At 46.5% G+C, this 16,138-nt stretch overlaps 1 protein-coding gene across 2 annotated transcripts in view; it reads right to left on the minus strand.

Annotated features, from left to right (window-relative positions):
- Positions 1-16,138, minus strand: part of ACOT12 (acyl-CoA thioesterase 12) — a 76,004-nt gene that overhangs the window by 11,783 nt on the left and 48,083 nt on the right. For both annotated transcript variants that reach the window (XM_073582057.1, XM_073581971.1), the window contains 3 exons: positions 7,286-7,436; positions 5,131-5,186; positions 1,164-1,227 (listed from right to left, as the gene is read on the minus strand). In XM_073582057.1, coding sequence (XP_073438158.1) covers positions 1,164-1,227; positions 5,131-5,186; positions 7,286-7,436 — 271 coding nt within the window. The remainder of the gene's footprint in view (positions 1-1,163; positions 1,228-5,130; positions 5,187-7,285; positions 7,437-16,138) is intronic.

Genomic DNA, 16,138 nt, shown 5'->3' on the forward strand with positions numbered 1-16,138 from the left:
TGATGCAATAGCATCGGTCTCACATCTAGTATATATATTATACACATATCTACTATAGACTTGCATTAGGTGCTATATATAGTTTTCATTACACAATATACAATTATCTACAAGGAGTATGGCATGGAACATGTGATGGCCCTATTACCATTGTGGATGTGATGTAGATTGTTCTGCTTTCACAAATACAGGATCACTGCTGTGTTCTTTCCAATGCTGGAATGATGATAAAGATGAGTGCTGGTGCAGTTTACTGCCAGCCAATGAGTGGGCAGTGGGTGATGCTGGTCACTGGAGCTTCACACACACTGCACCAAATCTGCTGCTGTGTGAAGACATCAGTGACACAGAGCTGTCTCATTCACACAGCAGAGACTTTGTCACAGAACAGATTACATCAGTGACTGCCATCCCCTGTGCAGATTAGAAGCTGCAGACCCCCATCACCGGCCATCACACAGTCTGTTCTCACTGCTGCCAGCAGCCGAGCCCCATCACTGCCAGCAGCCTGGGACAGTGAGGGAAGGAATCACTGATAATGAGTGAGCTATGTATTGTAATCATGGAATGGCCCAGAATACAGGACGATTTTCCCACCTCACTAGAGCTTCATTTTCCATAGATCACTGTTCAGCGTGTGTCTGGGGGAGGAGCAGCTGCTCTCTGCACTGTGGCTGCTAGAGGGGGAGGATTTGTTACTGTGTCAGGAGGGCTTGTTCATGTGGACGGGGAGGGCATGTTGCTATGGAGGGTGGGGTTGTTGCTATAGAGGGCAGGTTTTTATTAGAGTAGGAGGAAACAACCAGTTCTCATTTCAATGCCATTACACCCTCCCTGGACGTTCTGCTCAGAAGCAAGAGAGTGATATCTAGAAAACCCTGCAAACTGGTGACAGAAGGTAAATTACTTATTGTCACCATTCTGCAGCCCAGATATGCACTGAGATTATGTGAAAAGCCCGGACAACCCCTTTAATAAGCCAAGGTCCTGATTGTACTTTCATTCGTAACAGGAACCCACTAAACTCCTTACAAAACTAAACTATAGAAAGTAATAAGGAGCACAATGACTTGGTAAGTAGAGGAATACCATAGTCTGATCAGTACACGTCGGCGCAAAGTAAAAAAAAAAAAAAAAAAAACAACAATCACAATTTTACCTACCTGATTGCATTTGTCCCATGGAATGGAGATTGGTTTTTCTGGTTTGTTGGACAAAATATATTTTCTGTGACCGAAAAAAAAAATACATGATTTCAAAATGCTCTTCACTTAAAGAGACCCTCCACCCTGAGACTAAAAGGTGACTACTAGTGATGAGCGAACGTGCTCGGATAAGCTGTCCGACAGCTGCAACACATGCATGGATTACCTAACAGACAGACACACAATCCCTGCGTGTGTTGCGGCAGTCAAACAGCCTCAAATCATGCAGAAGCAGGGACTCGAACATATTTTTGGAGCACACCAAAGACACCCGAGCATGCTCGGATAATACCTTATCAGACTACACACCCTCACCACTAGTGGCTACACATTTTTCAAGCTTACATGGCACCCTCTGTTTGCCTCTCGCTGCCTTGTCTGCACAGACTGGCGTTCCTTTCTTTCAATTTCCAAGATGGCTGTTGATAGTGTTTAGGAAAGCACAGGGATGCAGGAAGCAGTGATGAGCAGGAGGCAGATCAAGAGTTAAAGGGGATTTATTACCGGGTATACTCCATGCAGGGAGAGTATTGGTAATGAAGGGAGTGAGGGAAGAACACATAAAACAGGGGGAACAATAAAGTTATCTAAGTAACTGGCAAAGTTATCAGACTGAAGTTCTCAGGGCGATGCAGGTTTGGTCTTCCACAGTTGGGTCGCCTCCCAGGGCTGCGGGGTACTCGGAGCCGGGCCCGTTGATTTCAATGGGAGATGTCACGGTAGCTGTGACCCGGTCCGTGGCCCTGGGCGTCCATTGTAAAAGGGGGATGTGTTGAGCGTGTGGATGATGATTAAAGTTTATTCGTGACGCCACCTGTGGTGTTCGGCAATGGAGATGTTAAGCCGACGCTGCAGATATATAATCTGGGACAGATGGTGTGGTGCAGCAATAATGGTGTAGCCCTCCACAGGCAGGCTGTAGTCCCAGGGCAGAGTAGATGAAGAGGATAGGTGTTGAGGAAGAGGGTGTAGTGTCTGGCACAGAGATGTAGCAGTGCTGAGTGGGTTGGCACGGGAATAAGCGGAGGACACCAGGGCACGTAGTTCCAAAGCTTTACTCACAGTCTGTTGAGCATACAGGTGCCCGCCTCGGTGCCGTGTCCTCCAGGTCAGGGGCTCAGCCAACTTCCAGGCAAGATGAAGTACTCCCTTCCAACACTCCGCCAACATATGTGCCTTTTCTGAACGTCTCCCTTTTGCGCCTATAGTGAAGTACTCTCAGTACTGAGTTATACTGAAGTTCCTCCTGTCAGATGTTCCTATGAGCTCTACTTGTACGGCAGACAGCTGTAGCCTGCTTCGGGGACTCCTTGCTACCAAGTCCCAGCTCACAATCGTTGATGTTGTGCCCCCAAGTCTTGTGTGGGAATAAAGTGGTGACAACTTCTATTCCTCCGGTGTCTGCTGCAGGACCATTAGTATCCATACAACCTCGGGGACCAGACCCCGGCCTTGCGCTGTGAACTTGGGAAGGGTTCTGCTCTAACCCTAATCCTTAGTCCTCCTCTCCTTACGTTCCATACTAATCCTTCCTTCTTATGGAGAGAGTCAAGCTTTCCATCAATGCCTCTTTCCTGTGCTAGCGGACCCAGGTCTCTGAGGTCGGCTGCAGCACTTCCTTCATCCATCCCACTCAAGGGATCTTCACTCTTCTCACTCTGTCAGACTGACTGACTAAATCCTCAACTCTTCCCGCTCTTTTGGTGCCAACTAACTCCACCCGCCTCCCAGCATGCTTCGTGTTTCAAGTAGGGAGCCACCAAAGGGTGCTTTGCTACACTATGTTGTGTGGGATGTAGGTGCTGGAGTGTGGTCAGGTGTCTCCACCAAACCTGACTGTTGGGGTACCACAACTCAGGAGGAGGTGCAGTACCTCTGTGGAAACTGAACCCTCAGGGGCGCCACACAGTGGCGCCGAAGGAAGCATGTGAAGTCTCTGGCTTGGTCCTGAAGGTAGTCGAGGCACTGTCTCTTGACGAAAGAGGTGTGTCCAGGTTCCCTTGGGTGAGGTCCTAATTCCGCTGGAGTTTCGCAGAGTTCAGCGACGGAGGCGGGATGCAAGCCAGCCGACTCTGGCTGATAGCGCTGTTCAAGGGTAGGCCGCTCGCCCATGTTGGTCTGCAGAAAGGCACACGCAGTCAATTCTATCTCAGAGGTAGGTGTAGGCACGCAGTCAATGCCTTCACGGTCAGAAGAGATGCGCGGCAGCGTATGGCAGTGAGAACCGGTATTCAGGAGTCGTCTCACGGATCGAGAGTTAACCATCTCCTGCTGCGTACTCTGTCTTCCCACCAAGTCTCCCTGGTTCCCGTGCACAGCCCCTTTTATCTCAGTCACGCCCCCTTTTAGTCCAGTGCCTTCCCCCCTGCAACAATGGTGACAGTCCCTTTGGTTCCGGGACCGGCACAGAAGAGGCACCACTGGCCCGGTCCATCTTCCTGCATTCCCCCTCTCCTTGCGCTCGCCATTCCACGGGCAAGGTTTTTCGTAGAATACGCTGGGGCCCGATGGCTTCTTGAACAGTTTGCATCCAAACAAATTGGTCCTGATTGTATCGATTGGGGGTATTCCAGCTGTTGTCCGTTCAGAGCGCCCTAGGTCAAAAGGAGTAATTGAGTTACCTTGAGTGATCGAGTCAGGCTGCATGGAGGAGGGTGGAGGTGTGTCTGGTTCCACTAGTGCAAGGCCTTCAGGAACTTCGGGAATTTGTTCTGCTGGGGGACCCTCAGGTGATCTTCCAAGTCTTCCAAGTCTCCCCGATTCCCGCGCACAGTCCGTTTTATCTCAGTCACGCCCCCTTCAGTCCAGTGCAAAGGTTGGTACAGGTGTGAATGCCTTCCCCCCTGCAACAATGGTGACAGTCCCTTTAGTTCTGGGACCAGCACAGGAGAGGCACCACTGGCCCGGTCCATCTTCCTACAAATGCATGGGGGTGCAGTAGTAAGTCTAAACCACACCTTTCCTATGTTGTGGGATATGGAAGTCAGGGGAGGAGTTTTTTAGATTCATCACTGCACCCATCCTTCCCACAGTAGCAACCACTTTGAAACAAGGAGAATGGAATGCCTACCTTAGCGGAAAGTGGCAAAACAGGGGGTGCCATGTAGGGCGACTAAATATGAGAAATTGAGGGTCACTTTAAATACAAACCAACACCACAAACTCACACAACCTACTATGAAATTCACCACCACCAGCTTTTATTGGTCATATACAGGCAGTAGGATGACTAACAAGTTATACAAACATGATATTGTCCTGACGAAACAGGAATGAAAGTTCTTCCTAAGTTCTGCTTTAATTACTATTTTTCTTATTCCTTTCAGTGAATTGAAACAGTGGGAGATTAAACAACTTCCAAAGATTTTTTGACAAAAAAAAAGTTAAATTGCAAATTGTGGTGCACATGTTTTTCAATCTCTTTACTTTTCACAAAATAAGTGGCCTCCCACTGTCTAACAAGTTTACTGTAAATTAGTGTACAGGTAAAGATGTGCTGCAATTTACTCCAGTGGCTTTTAAAAAAAAAAAAAAAATGCTGGACTTAAATGTTGTCCCCCCCAAAGTATACCATAAACTTGAAAATAATTCAAAAGGTAAAAAGGACATTGCTTTCTTCGGACCACCTTTAAGTTAAAATGGTCCCCAGGTGATTTGCTAATAACTGAATGGTGCAGAGAACTCCAGTCATCAGCTACAATTTCTGAAGTAACTGTTCCAAAATTGATCAATTTCCCTGCATCACTTCAACAGGGGAAATGACATTACACTGTCCAAGTTGTGCCGTGTCCTCCAAAGTAAGATGATCGTCGAAATACTAGATGGGATCTTGAAAAGAATACTTTTTCTATTAGTGAGAAATTCTAAAATGTGTAAGGAAGTGTGTTTTTTAAGGCTGGCAGCCCTTTTAAAAGTCACTTTTTACCTTGCTACACGAATTTTCCTCCGTGCAATGGCTCCATGAAACCTTCTGATGCTATCCTGAAATAAATGCAGGTGTAAACATGTGATTATTATTTAAATGTGGAAATGTTCTCATAATATGGTGCGATGCTTGTGTAACAGTCTCCTTGCATGGGAATTTAATAATTGGTACAAAGCTGAATTAAAGCAATCACTGCTCCCAATTTTTCAGTAATGACTTGAAGCCAAGAAGCATGAACAGAGGCCAATCTTGCTTAAAGGGGTAATTCTGCCCTGCTCACTTCCACATTAGAAGGCGAGTGAGGCCAGAGACATCACATTCATATGTGCATGATAACAGCTTGCACATGCAATGTTGCTCGCTTCTCTCACCTCCTGATGTGGACATGAGGTGAGCCGAATTACCCCTTTAAGATCTAATTGGTTTTATTATGGTCTTACAAGCATACATGAGCGAGGCTCAGGCGGTCTGTTCTGTCCTCTGAATATAGGGCAAATATGTTTGTATTATGTGCTGGTTTAGTTAGCACCCATCTAGTGGTGGCTGAATTTATAGCTGTGTCTTAAATAGCTTTACAGCCTGTGTCTTTAACAGAGTGATGCATGTGGGATTGAAGCAATGTATTCTGGGATGAGGGCGATGCCATTTTCTTCTGTGTATGTCATAGGACACACGTTGTTTACTTGTCCTCCTGTAACTCCCCAACTGGAGTTTGTTATCCGGGTAAAGCATATCTGGTAGGATTAATATCTTTTCTTGCAACACAGTGTTACAGAGATGTTATTAACTGTACAGCAGTAAGTGCTCAGTAGATGTAATTAGACACCTGTGTGTTTCTATGTAAAAGTTTACATCACACTGTTAGACTTCCTGTAATTGTGTTAGCGGTGTGATCATCTGCCCAATACTTACCCATGTCGTTTGTATTCTTTATAGTTTTACCGCATGTTCTATACTCTTCACCAACAAACAAGTTAGACTATAGAGAACAATCTGCTTATTTTGGAAGCTAGAAGTTGGTTTATGCTGTATGCTAGATTGCACACAGTGTCAATGTGTATGAAGGCAGAACACTGTCTACACACAGTTTTCGTAGTCCATTTTTATTATAAGATCTTGGAAGGATTTTAAAGGTCTAAGTATTAATTAAAATCTTTTGATAAGAAAATAGTTAATGGAAAGGGAGATGCAGGTTATCACTGCAGGCATCTTTATGTATCCTGGCAGAACATTGGATTTATCTTTGTACGTTTGAGAGTAAAGTTCTAAGTTCAAATGGGATAACCTCAGATTTTTTCCTTGAATTATAATAAATAAAATTACCAAGTGAATAAGGCCTGGAAATTGACAAAATAGATAAGCCATGATTCATCAAAATAACTTCAGCAGAATTCTGGCATAAATTGCTTTAAAAAGTTGCAACATTTTGGAACTTCTCTATTGTTGTTTTCACACCAGTATCTTCTAGTCCCACCAAATTGAGCAGAGGTGGGACAGGGGAACAGCTGGGGAGTGACACTACACAGCTCAATTCCCGACAAGCTGTGGTATTCCTTATGCCAGAAGTCATACTCCAGTCAGGGACTGGATTGAGATTTCTGGTGTATGCAGCACCACAGCTTGCCAAGAATTAGACGAGCTGTGGTGTCAGGTCACAGCTTATCCCCTGCCCCACATCAGCTCCATTCAATTTGATGGAGTTAAAAGAAACTTGGGTGAAAACAACAAAAGTTGCAAAATGTAGGCGCAACACTGAGTTGTGCCTTCATTCTACAATTTTTCAAAAGCTTTTTTATTCCAAAATACTGGTGTGAAAGCTTTGATGACTCAGGCCTAATGTCTTTCTGCCTTTCTTACACTCTGGTCCTTCCCTCCCCTCACTCCTCCATAGGCCTCAATAGGAAGCTGTGATCTGATCCCTCAGTGAGCTGGCAGTCAGTCGGTCTTGTTTTTAGCAATACAGGTTTAAGTCTATTACCAACATAAATTGAAAGTTCAGGAGGCAGAGTGGAGAAGTGGCTCATAAAAGAAGAATTAACCATATGTCTCTGAAGAGATACATTACAAAGTTTCTTATAGTTTCCTATACTAATGAATATAGGCAAAAAAGTTTGATGACACGATCCAAACCATTCAGGTATACATAGCTACTAACCTTTGTAGAGGCTTTTACTCTAGGGAACATTATATACTCTTTGTTAGAATCAAAGGCTTGGTAAATAAGGAAAGCGCTATTAATGTGGCGTGGTTTGCCTTCTGTCCACTCTTCACAGTTATAAGCTTCTACGCGGACACCAACCTCCACACTGAAATAAAGAATAGAACCATTGACAATTATGGATAGCGTTATTCCACACCAGTGTCCAAATGTCTCATTTTACTGGTACTAATCTAGGACCAGTCCATGCAGTTTACAAAATGTCAGTTTCCACTATATTTCCATTAGGTGAATGAACGCAACGTAGATTGTCCACAACTACGTGCATATATTCCACTTTATTCAGGGTCTGTTCACACAGGCATCCTAAAACGTGGTAGCCCAACTAATTCTGGTCTTTCTCCATGTGTTTATAACACTCAAGTAGTGGTGAAATGACCGAACTGAAGGCCAGCAATAGGAGTATGACAGTTACCTAAACCATGTCTAAACACTACTACAAATTATAAACAGTTATAGAAATTGCACTACAAAATTTGGTCTTCAGTCAGTGACAACTATTTTGCTTTGTCTGCTGTAGAGATGAGCGAATTTGTTCAGATTCGGTTCCAAATACAAATCGGAATCGAATATTGTTTTTGAAATATTCATCAAACACAGCCGAATATCATTAGAGTCAATGGGAGTAGAAATTACCGAATATGTTCAGAACCGATCATAAGACAAATATTCAGCACGAACAGTGTTTGACTATGGCCCGAATACATCAAAAGCAGATTCGGGGCCAAAATCCGAACAAATTCCCTCATCTCTTGTACTCCTGCATCGGACCATCTCCTACAATTGTTTTACAGTAACCTGCAAGGACTGATTACATTTCCTTGATATCTTTTCTCCATAGGTGTGGGGACCGATCTTCTGCCAATTAGTAAAACAGCATTGTGCATAGTGTACACCCTTTTGTGCCATTTGCAATGGTTTAATAATGACAAATATTAAAACCAATGGCCACAGCTAAGAAGGGGCTGTGGGAAGTTCTGGAAGACCCTTTCAGGACTGTAAGTCCTCTCCAGAGTCTCCTTCCTCTGGTACCTGTCAATACTATAGAATTGCATGTCTCTTACACATTTGGTCATATTCAGGGCTGGCTCCAGGTTTGAGGGCGCCAGGGAAAAAAAAAAAAATTTCAGTGGGCCCCTTTAACACATACCACAATTCATGATTCATGGTTGCGCTCCTGGAAGAAGCAATCTTGCGAAAAGGCACTCGTCGGGTGATGGGGATCCTTAGCAGTAGCTGGCATTACTGCGCAGCCTTCATAGTACCAGTCTTATAGCAGGTATTTAACCATATGAACATTTTGAACGTCTCTGACATTCAATACACCTGCTTTTTACTGTGATCTGCTGGTACATGTGATGTAAAGAAATTAGCCTCTATGGCATATAATACATAAGCACTTTACCTTGTCCTCTCTTCTCCTGGGCTTGTGTTTCTCTTCATAGGCAGCCATTTTATATTGCATCCGCAAAACTTAGCATATAAAGCAACATTGTATTGCTTGCCAAGTCCTCCCTTTTCTACCCATTCTTGAAATTAAGGACTATACATTTGTCCAGTTCTTCTATATATGGTGTTTGCATTATATTCTTTTAATGTGCACTTTATCAATACTAGCTGCTGCTTTCTTTCCTCACCATTTTGGAGCCCGCTTTCCTGCTCTGTCTTTTTAAGTTTGTTTTTACACTATTGTTATTTAATAAAGATATTCTTTTATCAGTACGTTGTTTCCAATCACTTATCTATATGGCACCTCACCATAGTAGATCATGCTGATCACACAAAACAACGAGCCCCATTTATTACTCCATACAAAAAAACTATGGACCCCATATAATGCTCCATACAGAACAATGGACCCCATATAATGCTCCATACAGAACAATAGACCTATATAATGCGCCATACAGGACAATGGACCCCATATAATGCGCCATACAGAACAATGGACCCCATATAATGCTCCATACAGAACGGACCCATATAATGCTCCATACAGAACAATAGACCCCATATAATGCTCCATACAGAACAATGGACCCCATATAATGCTCCATACAGAATAGACCTATATAATGCGCCATACAGGACAATGGACCCCATATAATGCGCCATACAGAACAATGGACCCCATATAATGCTCCATACAGAACGGACCCATATAATGCTCCATACAGAACAATAGACCCCATATAATGCTCCATACAGAACAATGGACTCCATATAATGCTCCATACAGAACAATGAGTCCCATATAATGCTCCATAAAGAACAATGGACCCCATATAATGCTCCATACAGAACAATGGCCCCCTTATAATGCTCCATACAGAACAATGGCCCCCTTATAATGCTCCATACAGAACAATGGACCCCATACATTGCTCCATACAGAACAATGGACCCCATATATTGCTCCATACAGAATACTGGACCCCATATAATGCACCATACAGAACAATGAGTCCCATGTATTGCTCCATACAGAGTGGATACCATATATTGCTCCATACAGTATAACGTGCCCCATGTAATACTCAATAAATTATCACGAGCCCCATATAATACTCCATACAGGATAAGAAGGGCCCCATATATTACTCCATACAGAATGGGACCCATATAATTCAACACACAGTATGTGATGGGCACCATATAATGCTCCAAACAGAAAGGGCCCCATATATAATTATCCCAACAAGATGCTCCATACATAATGGGGCCCATACATGGAGTCAAACTAATAAATATATATATATATATCTCTATCTATCTCTCTCTATTATATATATATATATATATATATCTCTATCTATCTCTCTCTATTATATATATATATATATATCTCTCTATCTATCTCTCTCTATTATATATATATATATCTCTCTATCTATCTCTCTCTATTATATATATATATATATATATATATATATATATATATATATATCTCCCCTCACCTCTCCTTACTGGCAGCTGCTCTGCTCAAGACTCCTCTGCGTCTTCTCGTTCTCTGCACTGTGACTGTTCGGGCACGGGGCGCACACTAGTGACGTCATCATGTCCTCTGACCAGAACATTAGAGTCAGAAGACACCGCTGCAGTGGAACAGGGAGAGGCGAGTAACACAAGTGCCGGAGTCCAAAGCAAGTGGTGGGGGGGCACTAGCCACACCGGCTCTGGCACAGAGCCCCCATTCTGTGCCGGTGTCCTCGACAGTGAGTGGGCCCCCAGCCTGCTTAGGGCCCCTGCATGTAGGGAGATGGACCGGGCTGGAAGTGTCCCTCTCATATCAGGGCCGGAACGGTCACCATTGTAGCTGGGGGAAGGACTTTCTGACTGGAAGAGACCTTTGCACCTGACTGCAGAGGGCAGACCTGAGGTAAAAGGGACAAGGCGCGCCAGAGCAGGGCTTTTGGCTGGAAGACAGCGTGTGTGACAGGAGAAGGCCAACTTCCTCTCCGCAGACCGACGCCAGCAGACAGGCCCGCATTGCGCTTTCCATTCCCCCGCGCATACAGACTGTGTTCCTCCACAGACCTCTATTCCTGTCGTCTCTGATGTGACTAAAACCATTCCTTACCTCTGACCGCTACTGGCCCATGACGCAGTACTCACAAAACAGTGCACGCTGAAGCAGGAAGCGCGACTGCGGCCTCCACTCTGGGACTTTTTTCACCAACCGCGATGCCACAGATAACCACTCGAGCAGTACCTTGTTCCAGGACCACAAGACTACGCGAGAGAAGACCAGGATACTTTGCTTCCGTTAAGAGACAGTGTTTCACCTTTCTCCGGGACCAGTTCGGGAACTTCACGCGTCACCTATGAACGCCATTGTGGGATTTTCCTGCCTCCGCAATCCGGGAATCACAGACTGATAAGTTAACCCTTTATTTTAACTCTTACTATTGCTCTATTGTGGTATACCCCTTGTTCATCTATATTACCTCTCCCTGCGTGGAGTATCTACTGTGATAACGGTTTATAAAACACCCATTAACTCTTGCTTTGCCTCCTGCTTGTCACAGCATCCCACGTTCCTGCTAGTACCTTACACTTGGTGTAGCTGACAGGATGCAAGTCAAATCCGTTAGGAGGCAGGGAAGACCCAGATTCCCACCATGATTCTAGAATGTTTCGTCGACAGAGACCCCTCACCTGCTTTAATTGCGGCTAGATTGGACATATGGCACAGGAATGTTCACGACTGGGTAGAATCCAACCACGTCGTCCATAAAACTAGAGGGCTCCGAGCCTGGGGGACACTGCCCGGATCCAGACCAGATGCAGAGGAGTAGTGGAAGCCCCACAAGTCTAGTCTCAATGTGCCCCCTAGTCTGGGACAAATTTGATGGTCGAGCAGTGTGTTGCCTGGTTGACACCGGGTCACAGGTGACTACGATGCCCAAAGCCCATTTCCGATGACATTTCCCTGAGGCAAGGCGGCCTGAGTGGGGTCCAGTGATAAAGTTGACGACTGCCAACCAACTTCTCATCCCGGTCGCAGGGGTGGTGTGGATGCAAATCTCCGTTTGTGGAAAGGATCTGGGACGGAAAGGTGTGGTGCTAACCCTGGGAGAAGTGAGCAGCGGACAGTCACCCCGGGAATGAACATGTTAAAGGAGTTTGGCAGTCTCCTTATCAACAAACCCTCTGGCGAGACTCCAAAGCAGTGGAGCCCACATACCCCCCAGAGGAGAGTATTCCAACAGTTGATTCGTGTAGCTCAAGAGTCCTTCAGTGACGGAGGGGCATTAGGATAAGTGATTGTACCGTCTGCCCGGGGGGGCAGAATGAGTTTGGAGGAGGCAGAGACACACTCTGCCTGTTTGAGCTTGCACCCCGTTAGAAGGAGTAGAGATCCAAATTGAGCCATCTTTTTTAGAGCAACTTCCCTCGGGACTCATGGTGGCACATACATTAGCCATTGTGCATGACAGAACAGCTCCTGTGCGATATGTCAATTTGGACGATCAGGACATTACAGTTTCTCCCAAATGTGAAATAGCTCAGATTATGGGCATGCCTGAAGTAGTAATTCCACCTCAGGCTGTGCAACTGAAAGTACAGCAGGGAGACCCCTGAACCATGACTGTAAAACTCCTCGACGCCGGAGCCCAAGCATATCCAGGAAGGATGATGTATTTTGGAGCAGATGCGGGCCAAGATGACCGAGCTCACTCAGGCACAGGTGCAGCAGGTAGAAGCTCTGTTGGGACGCTATGCAGATGTATTTGCTCATCATGAGGACGATTTTGGCTGCACTATGGTCATCAAACACGAGATCCCAACTGAAAAAACCACGCCCATAAGACTGTTCGGCAAATTCCCCCACATTGTGTGGACTATCAAACTCAATGCCTGTACCGTGAGAGATTCATACCCATTACCCAGGATTGAAGAATCCTTGTCTGCACTAGGAAATGCTAAATTCTTCACAATAGATCTCGCCAGTGGCTGTTGGCAAATACTGATGTTGGAACAAGGCCGAGCAAAGACCGCCTTTATACTACCCATGGGCCTGCTTGAATTCAATCGAATGCCATTTGACCTAGCTAATGCTCCTGGAATTTTTCAGCGTCTTATGAAGAGGTGTTTAGGCGATTTGAACTTTGAAGCTATACTCATCTATTTAGACAACATCATAGTCTATGCTGCTTCATGTGAGGATCATTGCCAAAGATAAGAACAGGTGTTAAGTCACCTTCAAGGACATGGGCTAAAAGTGAAGCCCCAAAAATGCCATTTGTTCCACAACCAGATTGAGTACTTGCGCCATGTGGTCTCTGCTGGAGTGAAATCATCGCGATAGAAAATTGCTGCGATACAGGATTGGCCCACTCCAGAGACGGTGAAAGATGTTCGAGAATTCCTGGAAGGAACTGATTGGGTATTACTGCGGTTTTGTGAAGAATTTTACACGCATAGTGAAGCCGCTGCTAGAACAACTTAAGGGAGTACCTTCGGGGCAAAGAACTGGATTATTCGGTTGAAGGAGCATCAGGAAAAAGCTTTTCAGAACCTGAAGAAGGCATGGACAGATCTCCTGTGTTGGCTTATGCAGCCTTTTCTCAACCGTTTATTCCCACACTGACAGGAGTTTGCATGGACTTGGGACTGAGTTGTCGCAGATACAGGACAGGAGAGAGAAGGTGATCGCTTATGCAAGTTGGTCCCTTCATGATTCCGAACGAAATCCGGACAATTACAGTTCCTTCAAGTTAGAGCTTCTGGCATTGGTGTGGGCTATGACAGAGGTTCACGCAATACTTGTCTGGGTCCGAGGTATTAGTGCGCACCGACAACAACCCGTTGGCTCACTTGGAGAATGCGAAGCTCTGGAGCAACGATGGGTGTCCAGAATGCCAAAGTTTCGGTATAAGATTGCTTACAAAAGAGGAGCTGAAAACAGTCATGCTGATGCCTTATCCAGGTTGAAACATGCTAAACCTGTGCGAAAGATGAAGAGTTAGAAGATCAGGAGATCCCCAGGTTCCTAGACCCTGCCAGGACAGTGGTGGCTATGTAGTAAGGGCCAGATTGGGGGTGGTCCACTGCTTACCGCGCAAATACGACACAGACAAGATGGAGGCAGATTTTCAGGTACAACAGGTCCGAGTTTATTGGCCGTCCTCCTGATGACCACAGCAATACACCGCAGCACTTCCACAGCTCTCCGTATTCAGGCCCGGTACCTGCACCTTCCTTCTGTCGTAGTGACGTTCCTCGCGGCTCTTTCACTGGGGCTGCCCTAAGCCTATCTACCGCCAGCACTTCACCAGTCCGAGGTTGTCGTCAGTTTGGTACCCCTGGGGCCTCGTCTGTTCTGCAGTTCTTTATGTCGGAGCCACCCCCCTGGCTTCTTTTCTCCTCAGTCCCCTGGTCGAGCTCTACACTACTGTTCGTTCTCCTTCACTGTCTCTTCTCCTCCTGAGCTCCTCCCAAGACTGGAACCGTCTGGAACCCTCTCCTGTCCTATTTATCTCCCTGCTCGAGAAATCCCCTCCTGGGTTCCCGTCTCCCCGCCCCCCATGACTAAGTGTTTTCGTAGCCTTAAGCTGCTGTCAAGTCCTGCTCTCAGGCTCCCTCCTGCCATCTTGTGGTCAAACTTAGGTACTGCACTCCTTTTCCGTTTTCCCCAGCCATTTCCATTTTGTCATTACAAACATCTGTCTACAGTGCACCAACCGTCCCTTCTCCCTACAGACAAGTCCGTCCGTTCACCTTCCCTACACTCCCCCTTCCTTTGTCTATTGTTGTCCTCGACAATCGTATTCCCTACCTTCGTTGTCCTGAAGCTTTTCCACTGTCTGTTGTCGGACCGGTTGTTGGGCCAAACCCGCCATACGTGGGGGGGCCGAACCAAACCGGGAGCACCATGCTCCAAGCAGCCTACAGCTACCTGCTGGCACGCACGTCACATGACAACTTCTTTCAGGTTGGCTAGGTCCACCCGGACTACTCTACGGCGTGTACCTCCCACTACTCTCCCCTTCTGTCACCCTCAACTGTCCGGAACGCCATGACCGAGGCCTTACGTCTACCAGGTCAGTCAGCGTTCGCCTATACTTCTGGGGTGTCCGTGGTATCGGGGACCTGACTGAAGGACCACTGTCTGGTGCAATATCTTTCATCTCTTTGTCCTTCAATTTAAAAAAAAGTCATGGTCGGCGTTGTCACACCTCGCACCCGGGACCTGTTGCATGTTCTTATACATATTACATATCAGACCAACTTTTGTATACCATATATACACGGTTAACCATATTTTAATACTAGCATAAGTAACCCCTTTTTTTTTTTTTTTTTTTTTTTTTAACTTTTTCTTTAAACACAACTTTTCAAAAACAAAACATGAGTACTCCCCCTTTCTTTGACATGAGCACTTTCCCGTATGCATCCCCACTGTATCAGGAGAAAACAAAAACATTTTTCCTTATCTTGGACGTGAAACTGTCCTGTAGGCTGCACAACGGTGCACCGAAATCCCGATTGTCTGGGCCATCTCCTGACGGCCGATGTTCCGCCAATCAGCAGGGAACTCCACAGCTGTGGAGCTCCCGGGATGTCTCGACTGTTCCTGGGCCCCCGACTGTTCTTTTTGCCCAGGGCTCAGGGGTCATCTCCCTCCTGAGAGATGCGTCAAAAGGGGTAGAAGGGGAAGAAGGTGGTTCCATGGCGCGTTCCGCGCCATTTCTCTGCTTGGGAACCAGGCCCTGGCACGGGCCAAAAGGGAACTCCGCCGCCACAGCATCGTTAAATGGCAGAAAAGTCTCAGGGGCAGAGCCGGCCTCAGTCACCCCTGCGCAGGGATTGGCACCTTCTCCACAGGGTCCAGTGACCCCTGGGGGTGCCCAGCACAGATGTTCAGTGACAGGAGCCTTAGGTCCCATGTCCCCGCTGGGGGACAGCGCAGGGGCCCAGCAGTCCACCACCGGTGGTGGCGTAGGCGCTCTCATCTCTGGTGATGCGATGGCTTCGCTCCATCCGGCCCCAAGCTCCTGCAGTTCCAACCGCAGGCAGGGGACCGGGTTTGTTGACCGGCGAGAAGCAGAGCAGAGAAGCTGGGGCCTGCTAGTGGAGACGACAGAAGGCTCCGCAGAGGCGGCGGAGCCTGGCGACCCGGCCGAAGCCGCAATCTGGAGTGGGTCGGCGCGGCCGCGTACCTCGATGGGCAGGCCGCAGTATGGAGTGCGGCAGGCAGAGGTGGCCACAGGTACCGGTGAGCAGGCCACAACCGAAGTCAAGGACGGGACGAAGGCGGCCACAAGTACCGGTGAGTAGGCCACC

Source organism: Dendrobates tinctorius, unplaced genomic scaffold (assembly GCF_039654945.1).
Source record: "Dendrobates tinctorius isolate UK_male_01 unplaced genomic scaffold, ASM3965494v1 ptg000003l, whole genome shotgun sequence".
Taxonomy (NCBI): Eukaryota; Metazoa; Chordata; class Amphibia; order Anura; family Dendrobatidae; genus Dendrobates; species Dendrobates tinctorius.